Raw genomic sequence first — 19271 nt, 5'->3', positions numbered from 1 at the left:
TATTTATCAATATACATCAGCATGTGGAGTTTCCTGGACATTTCTTGGTGATCTGAGAATAATCCAGTATAGAATTTTAGTCCTACACATAAACTTAGAGGTCATCTGTTGGAACCATCTTTCTTTGGAGAGGAACTCTGGGCTTCCTGAAGACTTAAAGAACTGAAGGGGAAGACGCTTAGTAGGTATTTCTGCTAAAGCATCTTTGGTGGGACTATTATGAGAGCTTTGACCTCCATTTCTTTCTGCAAATTAGTAAGGGCCCTAAACCTTCTAGGACAGACTATGGATGAGTTGTGTGTGGTGCCATGTCCATGGTTCATGCTCCTTTTGTTGGGTGGACAAAGCTCAAGTAAGCATTAGCTGACATTTGCTAGGCCTTGGGTACAAGATTACCTGGTCATTCCCGAACTCTGTTCCTGTTTACCACTGCAATGAGCACCTTCTGGTTGCCTGATAATTTACTTATGTATTTCATATGTGTGTTTATTGTCTATCCCACAACACCAGAATGTGAGTTCTAAGGGCTAGGGGATTTTGTATCCACTTCACTGATGTTTTGTAAGCACCCAAGCAGTGCCTGGCACATATTTAGCTCTCAATAAATACTCAGAAGTTAAATAGTTTGAGATCTATTATTAGGTCTATCATGGACCAAAGGAAGCAGGATAAATAGTTAACCTCTAGTCCTATGAGTTTATAAGTCTATGACTGTGTAACCCTTTTATTGACAAATAGATCATTTAAATGTTCTTGATTGTCTTGGAAGATAGTCTTGAAATGGAAGGAGTATAGATTCTTTTAACGGAAACTATATCTGATCTGTCTATGTAATCTCCATGCCTTGCACAGGGCCAGTGGCCTACGGAAGGTTCTCAAGAAATGTCTGATGAACAGAACTGAATTAATGGAAGTGAGAATTGCCAAGGATTATACCATCACCCTTCCTCAAGTCCCACTCATAGACAGGCCTTGGAGGCCATCTCAGCAGGGAAATTTTTTTACCTGCAGGCATCAGTTCCAGCACCAGTGTTGGGTAGGCATAGTTGGTACAGCCAACGTCAGTGCCACACTGCTTCACACATTCGGAAGGCACCACACAGGCCACCTTATCTGGGGAAGGATTCAGAGGTGAGGTCAGGGAGGCTCAAACACGCACAACCCACAACTATTGGATAAAGAGAGAAGTTGTACAATCATGGGGAGGGGAGGGAAAAACATTTGCCTGGAAATCAGAGAGTCAACTTTGAACTCTATCCTACAGATCTGGTCCCTTTGTCCAGAACATGACCCATAAGTGTCTCACCTCTGTGGCTCAGCAGTGATCCCCATCTTTGAATTTGGCCCAGCAAGAGCATCAGAGCAAACAGAGGGAGCTGATCCCACCCTCCAGAAAAATGACAAAATTCTTCCAAGAGCACCACACTCCAGAGATAAGCAACAACATGATCACAATAACAACAACAGGAAGTTAGGTCCTGCATTCAGTCACATTTAGCCTAGTGTTTTTACCTACATCTAAGCAGTGGTGATGGTCAATTGGCATGACTGCCCCATGTGTGATGATGACTTAATTCTCTGGCAGCTGCACAAGAATGATTTTTTCCCCTTACACAATATCATGATAATAAAAGGGAAAATTGATAAAGAATCACCCAGAAAAATAACACCTTTGCACATTAGCTATTTTTTTTCATTTTTAAATCCTTTTCCACAGAGAAATATCTTTTTCTGCATAACTATTGTCATTGTTGAACTATTATTATGTAGCCTTCTTTTTTTACAGTGACATAGTCACTTCAGCATTTACCCAAGTTTGAGGTTGTCTTCAGTCTTGTGTGTGCAATTTTCCACATAGGAAGTATAGAATGGTTTCATTGGCCATTCTGTGTTTGCTGGATATCTACACATTCTTTGCTATTACAAACACTACTGCAAGGCTATAATAAGAAGTGATGTTGGGAGGCAGGGCAGGGTGGCTCACACCTGTACTCCTAGCACTGGGGAGGCTGAAGTGGGTGGATTGCTTGAGCTCAGGAGTTTGAGGTTAGCCTGAGCAAGAGAGAGACCCCTGTCTCTAAAAATAGCCAGGTGTTGTGGTGGGTGTCTGTAGTCCCAGGTACTTGGAAGGCTGAGGCAAGAGAATCACTTGAGCCCAAGAGTTTGAGGTTGCTGTGAACAATGATGCCATGGCACTCTACCCTGGGTGACCAAGTGAGACTCTGTCTCAAGAAAAAGGAAAAAAGTGATGTTGGCTACTTGATTTTCATCTTAACAAGATTTTCAGTGAAATAAACTGATATCCAGTTGAGAAAATATGAAGTGCATTCAGTGTTACCTGATGGATTACCCCCAATAAAAATGAGTCAGCCAAGTAAGATTCAGTTATATTTCCTTTACTTTTCATAAGAATGAAAGAAATTTCATTTTTAAGGAAAGAGTTCAACACCAGTAGTTACTCTCAGCTGAATTAGAAATTATGTGTCCCAAACAACCTGATCCCAAAGCAGTGAAAAATTGATTCAGTTCTCCAGCTATCTCCGAGGGACCAAGACATGACAGGGAATCTCCAAATACCTTTTTAGTTAGAGATATTGGCCAACTCTGCCACTGCCATTTACCCAACTCAAATTAGCCTGATTCTACTCCATCCTCCAGTGGCCTTCTATCATATTCTCTAGACATCTTAAATCAAAGCCACTCAGGAAAACAGGACTCATAGACTTAAATGGCTACAAGAAAACAGACATGTACTATAAAAAAGATAAGGGAGCAGAATATCAAATATGCCAAATTTTCTTGTCTCTGAACTACTGTGCAAACTGTTCCCATCTCTTTTATTTCCATCTAGAACAAATTTTCTAGTTTATTAAGATTTTACAACATCTTGAAAATACATCTCAGACTTCAAGCATAAGAAAAACAGGATTCAGGGCCCACCTGTGTACAGAATGCGGCTGATCATCCCCGGCATCACCATGAGGAACATGGGCAGCAGCTTCAGGTACCCACACATGATGCAGGCAGCCTTCACGTGGGACATGTCCTTGCCACACAGGCAGCGCTGCACGATAACCTGCCGGGAAAATGTGGCATATGTGTCAAATCACCAGGGGATGGTTTCGAAAAACACCTCTATTCAGGGTTTAATATTATCATAAGAAATAATGTTGATTCATATATAGAAGAGATATCTGCGCTTCCATGTTTCCTGCCACACTATCATAATAGCCAAAACACATAATCAACCTGAGTGTCCTTCCAGAAATGAATCGATAAAGAAAATATGATATGCGTACACAATGGAAAACCATTCAGCCATAAAAATAATAAGATCCTGTTGTTCGCAGCAATATGGATGACACTGGAGGTATGCTAAGTGAATTAAGCCAGGCACAGAAAGACAAATATTGTATGTTCTCATTCATATGTTGGAGCTAAAAAAGTGGATCTCATGGAGGTAGGGTGTAGAATGGTGGTTACTAGTGGCTTGAAAGGGAAGAGGAGGCAGGGGTTGAAGCTAAGTTCATTAAGAGGTGCAAAAATACAGTTAGATAGAAGGGATACATTATAGAGTTCAAGAGTACAGTAGGGAAATTACCATTAACAATAATTTATTGTATGTGTATATTTCAAAATAAATAGAAGAATTCTGATGTTCTCAATATAAAGATGAATACTTGAAATGATGGATATTCCAATTACCCTGATTTGATCATTACAAATTGTATACATGTATCAAAATATTGCATTACCTCCCCAAAATGTACAACTATGATATATATTTGTGTGTGTGTGTATATATATATATAAATTATGTCATGGTAAGTGGAAAATAATAGTCTTTGGAGTGTGGTCAGGATTTTAATTCCTATTTCTTTTATACAGTATTTGACCTCTGTGAATCTCAGTTTTATTATATCTAAAATAGGGTTATTGGGGGGCAAGGACAAGATGGCTGACTGAAGCCAGCTATCCACAGAGGCTCCCATCCACAAGGAGAGTTAAAGGACAGAAATTTAGCAAGTAACCTGGTGTATTAGAGCTGCACCAAGAGAGAAGGTTGAAGAATGCACATCAACCCCGCTGAGGCAAGCTGCGACCCCAAGGATACAAACAAAAGGTACAAAATCCATACCCAGAAGACCAAAAACCACATCATAACAAAGATATTTGTACCAGAATCTTTATTGCAGCCCTATTCATAATTGCTAAGTCATGGAAAAAACTCAAGTGCCCATCGATCCATGAATGCATTAACAAATTGTGGTATATGTACACCATGGAATACTATGCAGCCTTGAAGAAAGATGGAGACTTTACCTCTTTCATGTTTACATGGATGGAGCTGGAACATATTCTTCTCAGTAAAGTATCTCAAGAATGGAAGAAAAAATATCCAATGTATTCACCCCTATTATGAAACTAACTTAGGACCTTCACATGAAAGCTATAACCAAGTTACAACCTAAGAACAGGGGGAAGGGGGAAAGCATGGGGAGGGAGGGGGATTGAAAGGATCACACCTGTGGTGCATCTTATAAGGGTACACGTGAGCCTTGGCAAATGTGGAATGTAAATGTCTTGGCAAAGTAACGAAGAAAATGCCAGGAGGGCTATGTCAACTAATGAGATGAAAATGTGTCAAATATTCTATGAACCAAGTGTTTAGTGCCCCATGATCATATTGATGTACACAGCTATGATTTAATAAAAAAAAAAACCCACAAAATCCATCACCAAGTGGATGGGAGTCCTCTCCCCCATGAGAACGGCTCAGAGTGCCCCACAAACAAATGAGCAGAATTCAAAGGTCCTCCCACTACACTCCATGGGAGAGACCCTCTAAAAACTGCACCTACCTCCCCTACTAGGGTACCACGGCATTCTCCTGCCAGGCATAAAACTATATAAAACTGTATATATTCTCTACCTGCAATTCTGAGCTCCCAGCACTCCCCTCCACTCTCACTCTGAGGTCTGGAGGCCTATCCCCCAGGAGTCCAGATTCTTGGGTGATTGCTTGAGGGGTGTGGACAGGACCAAAACTGCAGCTGGTCAGTGCTGACTCTGGGGCATGGGAGTAAGGAGAGGATGGTCAGCTGAGAGGGAACCAAACCAGAGTGGTGGTACCCAGAGGCACAGAGCAGCAGCCATTTTGGGCAACAATAGGGCTCACTCCTGGATATTCCGAAGTCACAACCCCTGTCTCCCTGGGCAAGAAGAGGAGGCTGGGCATCTTCTCAGGTGGCAACCACCTCGGAACAGATCTGGGACGGAAACACAGTCCCTGTGAGTAAAGGGTTTGCGAGAGGCGGTACTGGCCTTGGTGGAGCGCAGGGACTAGAAAACGCACGCGCAAGGCCGTGAAATTCCCAGGGTAGGGCTGACCCAGAGGATTGCTTTACTGATCCTAAGATGCGCCCAGCCCTCAGGGGATCGTCAGCCTATAGACAAAGGAAGGCAGGAGGCTAGAACTGACAGCTAACTGAATACAAACCTGCAGGAGCAAAGACAGGCCTGAGGCGCAGGCTCTGGGAACTCAAAACAGCTTCTCTTCTGCAGGGGAATTTAGCAGGGACAGAAACGAATTCCCGCAAAGTTGTTCTGTTCTGTTCTGTCAGTAACATCAATCAGGGGTGGGGCTGGAACTGAGTGAACACCCCCAGCCTCCATCAAGCACCCAAAGTTGTCAGGCCTCACCTCCCCCTGCTGCATAGAGGCAGAGTGCAGTGGCCTGGCTGAGCAGATACAGATTTCCTTGTGATTGAGGCAGGTGCAAACGCCTGGAGTATCTGTTCACTAGAGGCAACTGGGTCACAGCCCTGCAGGGCTATCAGTGACTGGGTGTGACAGAGGTGCAAGGTGGGGAAGGAGGCATCAACCTTCCCAGACTAATCTATTTGCTGGGTGGGTCCTCCTGACTTCACGGAGCACCAGAGCAAGTCATATCTGAGTTGTCACCAGACCCCTGTGATCCAGTTGCCAGAGACCTTTTAAAGTCTCCCACCTGAGACAGGTGCTGACTGAGACAATTGATTTGGACATTTTGAACTGAGCCAATCATCTGAGGACTATTCAAGTGGTGCCCTGGGTGTGTGGTTGTAGGAAGGTTTGATTTTCCTTTTCCAATTGTTGCCTGTGGGGGGCACGGTGACTTAATTGCTGGTATTTCTCCACAGCTGAGACTTAACCCCAGAGTAACTATTTCACTAGGGTTGTACAGAGACCAGCTGAAAACAAGACAGAACCACTTAGCCCCACAACACCAAACAGGGCCCAATTTTCTCAGGCCATAGAACTGTACGGGTCCTTGACAAAGCTCCAGGGGAAAAATCGAACAGTGTAAAATAATCATGGGGTGGAATTCAGCAAAAAAACTCTGGTAACATGAATAACCAGAATAGATCAATGCCCCAAAGGAAAAATATATGGCAGATGTAACTGAAGATCCCATTCATAAACAGCTAGCTGAGATGTCAAAAATCGAATCAGAATTTGGATTGCAAACAAGATTAATAGAATGGAGGAAAATTTGGAATTAGAAATTTGAGCAGCAATTCAAAAGTCGGAATTAGAAATTTGAGGAGAAATTCAAAAGTTGTCTCAAGAATTTAACGAATTTAAAGACAAAACCACCAAAGATTTTGATACACTGAAGCAAGAATTTGCAGCCATCAAAGATCTGAAAAATACAGTAGAATCCTTCAGTAACAGAATGGAGCAAGCAGAAGAAAGGATTTTGGACATTGGAGACAAAGCCTTTGAACGCTCCCAAACTCTCAAACAGGAAGAGACATGGAGAGCAAAAATGGATCATTCCCTCAGAGAGCTCTGGGATAATTCCAAGAAGGCTAACATCCGCCTCATTGGAATCCCTGAAAGTGATGAAGTGGCCTTGCAAGGCACAGAAGCCCTTCTCCATGAAATTATGAAAGAGAATTTTCCAGACATGCCAACAGATTCTGAAATTCAGATAGCAGACAGTTTAAGAACCCCAGCATGACTCAATCCGAATAAGACATCCCCCAGGCATATCATAATTAACTTCACTAAAGTTAATATGAAGGAGAAAATTCTGAAAGCAGCCAGACGTAAGAAATCCATTACCTAGAAAGGGAAGAAGATTAGAATGACTGCAGATCTCTCTGCTGAAACTTTTCAAGCCAGAAGAGGGTGGTCATTGACTTTTAATCTCCTAAAACAAAATAACTTTCAACCCCAGATCCTGTATCCACCTAAACTTAGTTTCATTTATGATGGAGAAATTAAATACTTTAATGACATTCATATGTTGAAGAAGTTTGCCATAACCAAACCAGTTCTTCAGGATATTCTCAGACCTATCCTCCATAATGACCAGCCCAATCCTCTACCACAAAAGTAAACTCACTCAGATGCTTTTGATCCAACCCCAAATTCCACAGTGGCGAAAGGATTAAAAATGTCCACTGGACTTTCGAAAAACTTGATACCCCAAATTTTACCAGACTTATCAATATTCTCCATTAATGTGAATGGCTTAAACTGTCCTCTAAAGTGGCACAGGTTGGCTGACTGGATACAAAAACTCAGGCCAGATATTTTCTGCATGCAAGAGTCACATCTTACCCTATAAGACAAATATAGACTCAGGGTGAAAGGATGGTCATCCATATTTCAGGCAAATGGTAATCAGAAAAAAGCAGGTATTGCTATTTTATTTGCAGACACAGTAGGCTTTAAACCAACAAAAGTAAGGAGGATAAGAATAGTCACTTCATATTTGTTAAGGGTACTACTCAATATGATGAGATTTCAATTGTTAATATCTATAAACCCAACCAGAATGTGCCTCAATTTATAAGAGAAACTCTAACAGACATGAGCAACTTGATTTCCTCCAGATCCATAATAGTTGGAGAGTTCAACACTCCTTTGGCAGTGTTGGATAGACACTCCAATAAGAAGCTGAGCAAAGAAATTTGAGATTTAAACCGAACCATCCAACATTTGGATTTAGCAGACATCTACAGAACATTTCATCCCAATAAAACTGAATACACATACCTCTCATCAGCCCACGGAACATACTCCAAAATCTATCACATCTTAGGTCACAAGTCTAACCTCAGTAAATTTAAAGGAATAGGAATTATTCCTTGCAACTTCTTGGACCAACATGGAATAAAAGTTAAACTCAGTAACAACAGGAATCTGCATACTCATAGAAAAATATGGAAGTTAAATAACCTTATGCTGAATGATAGCTGGGTCAGAGATGAGATTAAGAAGGAAATTGCCAAATTTTTGGAAGAAAACAACAATGAATACATGAATTATCAGAACCTCTGGGATACCACAAAGGCAGTCCTAAGAGGGAAATTTGTAGCACTGCCAGCCTTCCTCAAGACAACGGACAGAGAGGAAGTTAGCAACTTAATGGGACATGTCAAGCAACTGGAAAAGGAAGAACATTCCAACCCCAAACCCAGTAGAAGAATAGAAATAACCAAAATTAGGGCAGAATTAAATGAAATTGAAAACAAAAGAATTTTACAACAGATCAATAAATCAAAAAGTTGGTTTTTTGAAAAGGTCAATAAAATAGATAAACTTTTGGATAACCTAACCAGGAAAAAAAGAGTAAAATCTCTAATCTCATCAATCAGAAACGACAAAGATGAAATAACAACAGACTCCTCAGAAATTCAAAAAATCCTTAATGAATATCACAACAAACTTTACTCTCAGAAATATGAAAATCTGAAGGAAATTGACCAATACTTGGAAGCACGTCACCTTCCAAGACTTAGCCAGAATCAAGTGGAAATGTTGAACAGGCCCATATCAAGTTTGGAAATAGCATCAACCATACAAAACCTCCCTAAAAAGAACATCCTGGGACCAGATGGCTTCAGTCAGAATTCTACCAAACCTTTAAAGAGGAACTAGTACCTATATTACTCAACCTGTTCCAAAAGGTAGAAAAAGAAGGAATTCTACCCAAAATGTTCTATGAAGCAAACATCACCCTTATCTCCAAACCAGGAAAAGACCCAACAAGAAAAGAAAATTATAGACCAATATCACCAATGAATATAGATGCAAAAATATTCAACAAGATCCTAACAAACAGAATCCAGCAACACATCAAACAAATTATACATCATGACCAAGTTAGTTTTATCCCAGGGTCTCAAGGCTGGTTCAATACACGTAAATCTATAAGTATAATTCAGCACATAAACAAGTTAAAAACCAAAGACCATATGATTCTCTCAGTTGATGCAGAAAAAGCTTTTGATAATATCCAGCATCCCTTCATGATCAGAACACTTAAGAAAATTGGTATAGAAGGGACATTTCTTAAACCGATAGAGGCCATCTACCATAAACCCACAGCCAATATTGTATTGAATGGAGTTAAATTGAAATCATTTCCACTCAGATCCGGAACCAGACAAGGCTTCCCATTGTCTCCACTGCTCTTTAACATTGTAATGGAAGTTTTAGCCACTGCAATTAGGGAAGAAAAGGCGATCAAGAGTATCCATATAGGGTCAGAAGAGATCAAACTTTCGCTCTTCGCAGATGATATGATTGTATATCTGGAAAACACCAGGGATTCTACTACAAAACTCTTAGAAGTGATCAAGGACTACAGCAGCATCTCAGGTTACAAAATCAACATTCATAAATCGGTAGCCTTTATATATATACCAACAATAGTCAAGCTGTCAAAACAGTTAAGGACTCTATTCCATTCACAGTAGTGCCAAAGAAGATGAAATATTTGGGAGTTTATCTAACAAAGGATGTGAAGGATCTCTATACAGAGAACTATGAAACTCTAAGAAAAGAAATAGCTGAAAATGTTAACAAATGGAAAAACATACCATGCTCATAGCTGGGAAGAATCAACATTTTTAAAATGTCCACACTTCCCAAAGCAATATACAATTTTAATGCAATCCCTATTAAAGCTCCACTGTCATACTTTAAAGATCTTGAAAAAATAATACTTCATTTTATATGGAATCAGAAAAAACATGGAATAGCCAAGACATTACTCAGAAATGAAAAGAAAGCAGGAGGAATCACGCTACCAGACCTCAGAATATACTATAAATCGATAGTGACCAAAACCGGATGGTATTGGCACAAAAACAGAGAAGTAGATGTCTGGAACAGAATAGAGAACCAATAGATGAATCCAGCTACTTACTGTTATTTGATCTTTGACAAGCCAATTAAAAACATTCAGTGGGAAAAAGATTCCCTATTTAACAAATGGTGCTGGGTGAACTGGCTGGAGACCTGTAGAAGACTGAAATTGGACCCACACCTTTCACCATTAACTAAGATAGACTCTCACTGGATTAAAGATTTAAACTTAAGACACGAAACTATAAAAATAGTAGAAGAGAGTGCAGGGAAAACCCTTGAAGAAATTGGTCTGGGCGAGTATTTTATGAGGAGGACCCCCTGGTCAATTGAAGCAGCTTCAAAAATACACTACTGGGACCTGATCAAACTAAAAAGCTTCTGCACAGCCAAGAACACAGTAAATAAAGCAAGCAAACACCCCTCAGCATGGGAGAAGATATTTGCAGGTTATGTCTCTGACAAAGGTTTAATAACCAGAATCCACAGAGAACTCAAATGTATAAGCAAGAAAAGAACCAGTGATCCCATCGCAGGCTGGGCAAGGGACATGAAGAGAAACTTCTCTGAAGAAGACAGGCGCACAGCCTACAGACATATGAAAAAATGCTCATGATCTTTAATCATCAGAGAAATGCAAATCAAAACTAATTTGAGATACCATGTAACTCCAGTGAGACTAGCCTATATCACAAAATCCCAAGACCAGAGATGTTGATGTGGATGTGGAGAAAAGGGAACACTTTTGCACTGCTGGTGGGAATGCAAATTAATACATTCCTTTGGAAAGAGATATGGAGAACACTTAGAGATCTAAAAATAGATCTGCCATTCAATCCTGTAATCCCTCTACTGGGCATATACCCAGAAGACCAAAAATCACATCATAACAAAGATATTTGTACCAGAGTGTTTATTGCAGCCCAATTCATAATTGCTAAGTCATGGAAAAAGCCCAAGTGCCCATTGATCCATGAATGGATTCATAAATTGTGGTATATGTACACCATAGAATATTATGCAGCCTTAAAGAAATAGGGAGACTTTACCTCTTTCATGTTTACATGGATGGAGCTGGAACATATTCTTCTTAGTAAAATATCTCAAGAATGGAAGAAAATGTATCCAATGTACTCAGCCCTACTATGAAACTAATTTATGGCTTTCACATGAAAGCTATAACCCAGTTATAACCTAAGTATATGGGGGAGGTGGAGAGGGAGGGGGGGAGGGGAGGAGAGGGAGGGTGATTGGTGGGATTACACCTGTGGTGCATCTTACAAGGGTATATGTGAGACTTAGTAAATGTAGAATGTAAATGTCTTAATGCAATAACTAAGAAAATGCCAGGAAGGCTATGTTAACTAGTGTGATGAAAATGTGTCAAACGGTCTATAAAACCAGAGTATGGTGCCCCATGATCACATTAATGTACACAGCTATGATTTAATATAAATAAATACATAAATAAATTAATAAAAAAGAAAATTCTCATTGCAAAAAAAAAAAAGAACATTCTGATAGCCTCATCTCATTATAAATCAAATATCACAGTCTTGGAGAAAAGAATGCATATAATTTCATAATTTCCACTGAAATTAAGCAATCTCTTAACTAGGATATTTGTAGCAAAGTAGCATTTTACCCATAATGCAATAACTTCCTGATATTTTTCTTCTCAAGGAATGTCAGACAATTGAGATGCTTCTTTCTATTTAATTATCCTTGGAGAAGCAATCCATTAGGGATGGCAATGGCATCATTTGGGGCTAGGGGAGCAGCTGGCATTTTTAGACTAAGGGCTGGAAGCAGACAGGTGGAGGTACAACACAAGTCACAGATGAGAAAGGTAGGCCTGTTGCCAGGCAAGCAAGGCCAGGCATCAGTTCTAAGGGTGAACAGGGGGCCTCTTACGGGAGGCAAGTCATGCGGTCAGGGATGAAATATAAATAATAAAGATGGTTCCACTTTATAAATAAATGGCTAATGGATGAATTCTTTGGTAGATGTTTTGGGGAAAACCAATCTATTAAATAGAGAAAAATGAACCATTGATTCAAGACAGGCAAATTATACATTTGAATTTGACAAAGACTCTTCAGAGAGAAAAACAAAACTTTGAAAGACAAAATGAAAAGGAACCTAAATGCCATAAAAAGGAATATTAAAAAAAAAAGAACTTCAAATATATTTGAAAAAGCAAAAGCATACAAGCTGGAGGATCTTTAAAGTTGAGGAAGTCTCTTAGACAGTGCAGCAAAAAAGACCAACAGATGGAAGATGAGGAGAAAAGGTACGACTGTCAGAGGACAGCTAAGGAAGACCAGCACCAGATAGACGGTCCCAAGAGGAGAACAAAATGGAAAAAGAATCCCTTCAAATTATCCAAGGCATCAGTTACCACATTAAACAGGCTTGTAGCTGCTCATTGCAAGGGACAAAAATAGGTCCACATGGTATACATTATGGTGAAATTTCAGAATTCTGAGAACAATGGAATGACAAGCTTCCAGAGAAAAAAGGCAGTTGTACCAAGAGGATCAAGAATAATTTCAATCTTTTCAACAGTAAAGGTGAAATTCAGGAGATGATGAATTTATGACTTTGGGAAATTCTTTCCAACCTAGAAGTGCGTACATGACCAAACTATCAATTAAGTAAAAGTCAGAGTGAAGACATTTTCAAATATGTAAATTCACAATAAATTTACTTCCTGTGAGGGCTATCTCAGGAATGTATGGGAGGTTTTGATTGCCCTGAAAGGAGGAATAAACTAAGAAAATAAAAAACAACATGGGATACTGGAAAAAGGAGATAAAACCCAAGAGTGAGGGAAAAAGAGTCCCAAAGAAGGGGTCCTCAGGAAAGATTGGGCATCGGATATCAAGGGAATCCTGCCAAACTGTGGGAGGACAAAGGCTCTGAGAGAAAATGAACAGAAGAGTTGGCAGAATACTTGATGTATTTGCAAGTTTTGAGAGAAGATTTTGGAAATTTGCAGAGGACTGGATGCTTAATGAGTGATAACTACCAAGTAAATTTGAAACACAAAATTGAGAATTATGAATTCTATGGAAAATAAAAAAGCTACAGAAAAATCAGTTGGAAGATGTCACATGACTCAGCTCTGAATTATAGTCATGAAGTCATAAAAATGGTAGCTCTGAAATTGTGATTTAGATCTACTGGGAAGATGGGGGTACAGGAGATGTGCTCCTGTGGGACTCAGAATGGAAGGCTGGAAGAGAGCTGAGCTCTCACTTCTCACCATGGAAGCCAACAGAGAAACCCTAAAACCAGAAAACCAGGAGGGAGCAACACAAGCATTTATTTGAAGTGCTCAAGGATCAAGTTAATGAGCAAATTCTGATCCAACAGGTCTGGAGAGGGTCACAGGGTCTCTATTGATTTCCAAGGTGATGTCCTTGTTGATGGGTCACAGACCACACACCAAGTACAGGGATTGAGAGAATAAAAATAAATACCAAAGTGTTTTCATCTGAGGGACAAGAAATAGGGTTGAGAATGGAGCACCAGGCAGCTGTTTTTATAACAAGCCTCATAGAAATGTTTGACTCGTTAACTGATGTGGGTGTACAAAATAGAAACTAAATTCTTTTCTATGAGACAATAAAGAACAACATAAATGCGTGCGCATGTGCGCACACGCACTCTTCACCTGATCCGTGCACCAGTACCACAAGGATGTAATGAATATTCCAAGTATCATTCCCGGCCATGGAATGTCCCCAGTGATGGGATCTCGGAATAAGTGGAAGGAGTCCGCCTGAGGAGTGTAGCATCTGGCATGGATTGTCAGGTTGTCCCCGTCAACTATGGATGGGATGGCATTCATGTACTTCTCTGCAAAACTCTCGTAACCTCCAATTTCGGCAAATGCTGAAAAGGCATCAGATAAAAGGAAATGTCTTACTGAAATCCAAAACACCTGATGTTCATGATCACTGCTTTGTGGTGGAGATGCACAAGCACTTTCCATCAGCCTGGTCAAATCTGCACTGACCTTTTCCCAGGATTCATGTCTTTCTAGCACCTCCCCTGGCATCGGGCATGGTAACAGATTGACTTTCACAAAGTTCATAACACAGATAATTCTAACACGTCTTTTTATAGTGCTCTAAAAGTTCTGAGTTAATGTCTCACTTTAAGGTAAAAATGAAACTGTAACCCAAAAGACTGATCTTGATGTCTCATAATCATCCAGAGCAGAAACAAATCTGAAGGTGAGCTAGCAAAGTGAGCCCAGCGGAACTGGTCGCCAGTCACCAGAAAGGTCCAACTCCTCTAAAAGAAACAGGAAGAAATGGCCTCTCTTGACTCAGAGCCTGGGTATTCTGATTTTAGTCTCCCAGTATGGTTTCCTGGTGATACAAAAAATTGGAAAGATACTGGAACTAAATGATCAACATGTGTATGAACATGTGGTAGTAAAATTCAATGGAAATTAAGCAGGTGGAAGGGGGGGAGAATGGGATGAGTAAATTCACACCAAATAAGTACGGTGCATACTATCTGAGGGTTTGACACAATTATCACCTTGACTCAAACTGTAGAAAAGTAAGGCATGTAACCAAAACATCTGTGCTCCTGTAACCTCTGAAATAAAAAAAAAAAAAAAATTAAAAAAAAAAGAGAAGAAATTGGAGGCAACAGTTTGGATGTGATGAGCAAAAATAGTGAGATTCAACCCACTATGGGTCTGGAAAGGCTATTCAGGTATAGAAAAAAATTATAGTTGATCTTAGAAAGATGAACCTAAGCATCTGTGGTCACTTAGTATAGGTTTAAATGATGCAAAATTCATCTGAGTATCTTACAGTTGTAAAGCTGAGTGGACATTAATTTACTTCTTCATAATTTCATTGAGGACCTACCATATACCAAATGTTGTGCTGGGAGCATGTGCAAAATGAATGAGCAAGGCAGGAGGAACTTAGCCTAGTGGTGGATACAGGCAACACAAGGAAACTGTTTTGAGTAGATAAGTATGCTTTGTAATAAAAATACGTAGACGATCCTAAGAGATAGATCACCCCTCCTCATCCTAAGGGTGGGAGAAGTGAGTCTTAGAGATACTGATGCTGGGGAACGCATCACTGAGGCCAGGAACTAATAAACCATTAACAGGAATAGTGTGGGAGTTCTGGATAACTAAACGGAAAGTAGGTGGCTGACTAGATACATGCAGTATGTACCCCCTCTACAAAGAGGGACTAGAATAGTAAGTAGATACTCACATTTTGAACAGATTGTTTAGGAGAGAAGGCTATGATTCACCAGAGAAATGGGAAGCACCAAAAGTAAGTGGGTTTAGGAAAACTTGCCTGGTTGGAGACTAGCTGAGAGCTCTGGGAGAAGCTCCTAGATGCGGGAAAGGCATAAGAAAGAAATCTCTGAGGCTTCACACTATGAAAGGGGCTCTTATAATCTTGACTTGGCCATTGGAAAATCCTTTGACTCACACAGCCATTGGGGCTAACACAGGGAGCTGTCTAGAGATTGCACATAGATGTTTCTCCAGAAAGGGAACCCACATGGAATGCCATAGGCATCTAATCCTAGAGCATCTCTCACATTGTGAGAACCTAGATACTAGAGATTTACAGACATGGGTACTGTGTTGTTCTGAGGAGGGGGAAGGAAGACTGGGGGCTCCCATGAAACTCTAGGAAGGTCCCCACCACTGTGCTATGTGCTGTTTATGAGATGTGAGTGGATTTCATTCCCCACAGCTTCTTGCCCACACTGCCTGCCAGGAAGGGGTCCTACTTCTTCTGGTCCTGGAGTCAAGGCATCATTCTGAGAGTTTAATGCTGGGTTACACGCTGCCCTTTAGCTGATCTTGGATTGACATAGTTGCAACTATCACCTGGATGAGGAGGGATAGGGAAACCAGGCTCTGCAACAGGCTGCTGTGGGACTGGAGACTAGCTCACCCACCCATTGCAGCTATCAGAAACACCAACAGGCACACTTTGGATCTCAGTGGTTTGTTTCACCACTGCTGCTGAAATCACCCACATCACATCAGCTACCCAGGGGACTGAAAATATGCCCACAGACCAGGGCCACTTCTCCCACTATTATTATAGCTTCTGAGTAAGGCACCTGGAGGAGGCTCAAGGATGGTCCTCCAGAACCCAATAACACTGGTGCCACTGTAAGCTGCAGTGGGCCTGCAAACAGATATGCTCAGTCCACTGTTGCCACCACCAGGGTCTGAAGACTGACTCAAGTGGCATTTAAATTCCCAGCAAAACATCACCACAGCCTCAACTAACAACTGTATGAAGCCCCTGAGGACATCTCAGATGCCACCGATGATGTATACCGGTGAAGAAATCATATAAATTTCACAGTACTGAGGGACCAAAAGTCCAAGTGATATATATATCTATATATCACATGTATCACTATATATATATATATATATATATCTCACTTGGACTTTGATTTTTGGTCCATATATGTTGGTTTTCAAGTTATATACATGTATACATATACTTGAAAACCAACATAAATAAATCAGAACATTAATTTAGGATATAAATGAGAAATTTACCAAGCAGAACAGATATCTTAAAAAAAATCCTAAAACTTGTGGGGGAGAGACAAGATGGCGGACTGAAGCCATCTTTCCACAGAGGCTCCCGTCCAGAAGGAGAGTTAAGGGACAGGAATTTAGTAAGTATCCTGGTGGATTTGAGCCGCACCAAGAGAGAAGGTTGAAGAACGCACATCAACACCGCTGAGGCAAGCCGTGATCACAAGGACACAAACAAAAGGTATAAAATCCACCACCAAGTGGACGGGAGTCCCCCTCCCCCATGAGACCAGCTCAAGAGCCCCACAATTAAACAAACGGGCAGAAATTAAAGGCCCTCCCACTACACTCCATGGGAGAGACCTTCTAAAAACTGGACCTACCTCCCCTACTAGGGTGCCATGGCGTTCTCCTGCCAGGCATAAAACTGTATAAAACTTTAAAAATCCTTTGCCGGCAACCCTGAACCCCCAACACTCCCCTCCCACTTACTGAGGTCTGGAGGACTGTCCCCCAGGAGTTCGGATTCTTGGGTGATTTCTCAAGGGGAGTGGACAGTCCCCGAGCTGCAACTGGTCAGTGCTGACTCTGAGGCACGCGAGTGAGGAGAGGGCATCCGGCTAAGGGGGAGTCACGCCTCGGCGGCACTTCCCTGTGTGCGGTGCAGCAGCCCTCCCGGGCAACAATACGGCCTGGCATAAATCTGAATGAAACTCTAGCTTCCCCACTGAGCTCTCAGCACTCCCCCCCATTCTCACTCAGGGTCTGGGGGCCTGTCCCCCAGGAGTTCGGATCCTTGGGTGATTTCTCGAGGGGAGTGCACAGTGCCCGAGCCGTGACTGGTCAGCGCTGACTCTGAGACATGCTAGTGAGGAGAGGGCACTTGGCTGAGGGGGAGTCACGCCTTGGCGGCACTTCCCTGCAGGGCAGTGCAGCAGCCCTCCCTGGGCAACAATACGGCCAGGCACAAAACTGAATGAAACTCTAGCTTCCCCGCTGAGCTCCCAGCACTCCCCCCCCACTCTCACTCGGGGGTCTGGGGGCCTGACCCCAGGAGTCTAGATTCTTGGGAGATCTCTCGAGGGGTGTGGACAGAGCATAAACTGCGGTAGCTCAGTGCTGACTCTGGGGTGCAAGACAGAGGAGAAAAGGGGCGGCTGGGTGCCCACACCAGAGCGACAGTTCCTGGAAGCAAATCAACAGCTGTTTTTTCTTTAACAGCAAAACGGCTCACTTCTGGATATTCTGAAGCCACACCCCCTGTCTCCTGGGTAACCAGAGGAGGCCACCAGTGAGCAAAGGATTTGCCTGACACTGCTCACAAACCCGGGAAGCTTCCAGAGTAGGGCTGACTCAGAGAGGTAATCAGACACAAACCTCCAGCAGCAAAGACATTTGAACTCAGAACAGCCCGTCTTCTGTAGGCGATTTTAGCAGAAACAGAGACAGAACCCCACAAAGTTGTCTGTTCTGTTCTGTTAGCGACATCAATCAGGGACAGGGCTAAGCCTGAGTGAACACCTCCCTCCCACCACCTGCATCAAGCACTCAAAGATGTCACGCCCCATCTCCTCCTGCTAGATAGCGGCAGACTGCAGGGGCCTGGCAGACTTCCTTGCGATTCAGGCAGGTGCAAACCCCTGGAGTATCTGTTCACTACAGGCAACTGGGTTAGCCATCTGCAGAGATACCAGTGACTGGGTCCCATGGAGGGGCAAAGTGGGGAAGGAGACATCAACCTTCCCAGACTGATCTATTTGCTAGGTGGCTCCTCCTGACTCCATGCAGCACTGGAGTAAGCCATATCAGAGGAGTCACCAGACCCCTGTAATCCAGTTCCCAGAGACCTCTTGAACTCTCCCACCCGAGACAGGTGCCAAATGAGACAATCGATTTGGACCTTTTGAACTGAACTAATAGACTGAGGACTTTTCAGGCAGTGCCCTGGTTATGTGGTTGTAGGAAGGTTTAATTTTCCTTTTCCTTTTCAAATTGGTGCCAGAGGTGGGCGGGCGGGGTGAATTAATTGCTGGTTTTTCCACACAGCTGAGACCTCAAGCCAGAGTAAATGTTACAATAGGATCGAACAGAAACCAACTGAAAACAAGACAGAACCACTTCGCCCCACCACACAAGACAGGGCCCCAGTTTCTCAGGCCCCAACACTGTACGGGCCCTCAATAAAGCCCCAGGGGAAAAATCAAAGGGAGTAAAATAACCATGGGGCGCATTCAGCGGAAAAACTCTGGTAGCATGAATAACCAGAATAAATCAACCCCCCCAAGAAAAGATATGGCAGATGCAATTGAAGATCCCATTCATAAACAACTGGCTGAAATGTCAGAAATCGAATTCAGAATTTGGATTGCAGACAAGATTAATAAAATGGAATTAGGCATTCGAGGAGAAATTCAAAAGTTGTCTCAAGAATTTAAAGACAAAAGTACCAAAGACTTAGACACACTGAAGCAAGAATTTACAGCCCACAAAGATATGAAAAATACAGTAGAATCCCTCAGCAACAGAATGGAGCAAGCAGAAGAAAGGATTTCTGACATTG

The 19271-nt window shown here is 41.9% G+C and overlaps 1 protein-coding gene across 1 annotated transcript in view; it reads right to left on the bottom strand.

Moving 5' to 3' along the window:
- Positions 1–19271, bottom strand: part of SLC5A4 (solute carrier family 5 member 4) — a 74169-nt gene that overhangs the window by 16243 nt on the left and 38655 nt on the right. The window contains exons 8-10 of the mRNA XM_053588465.1: positions 13826–14046; positions 2941–3076; positions 1006–1113 (exon numbers count right to left, since the gene is read on the bottom strand). Coding sequence (XP_053444440.1) covers positions 1006–1113; positions 2941–3076; positions 13826–14046 — 465 coding nt within the window. The remainder of the gene's footprint in view (positions 1–1005; positions 1114–2940; positions 3077–13825; positions 14047–19271) is intronic.

The sequence above is a fragment of the Nycticebus coucang genome, chromosome 4, assembly GCF_027406575.1.
Source record: "Nycticebus coucang isolate mNycCou1 chromosome 4, mNycCou1.pri, whole genome shotgun sequence".
Taxonomy (NCBI): domain Eukaryota; kingdom Metazoa; phylum Chordata; class Mammalia; order Primates; family Lorisidae; genus Nycticebus; species Nycticebus coucang.
The sequence above is the reverse complement of the archived record's forward strand: the minus strand, read 5'-3'. Positions and strand labels throughout refer to the sequence as shown.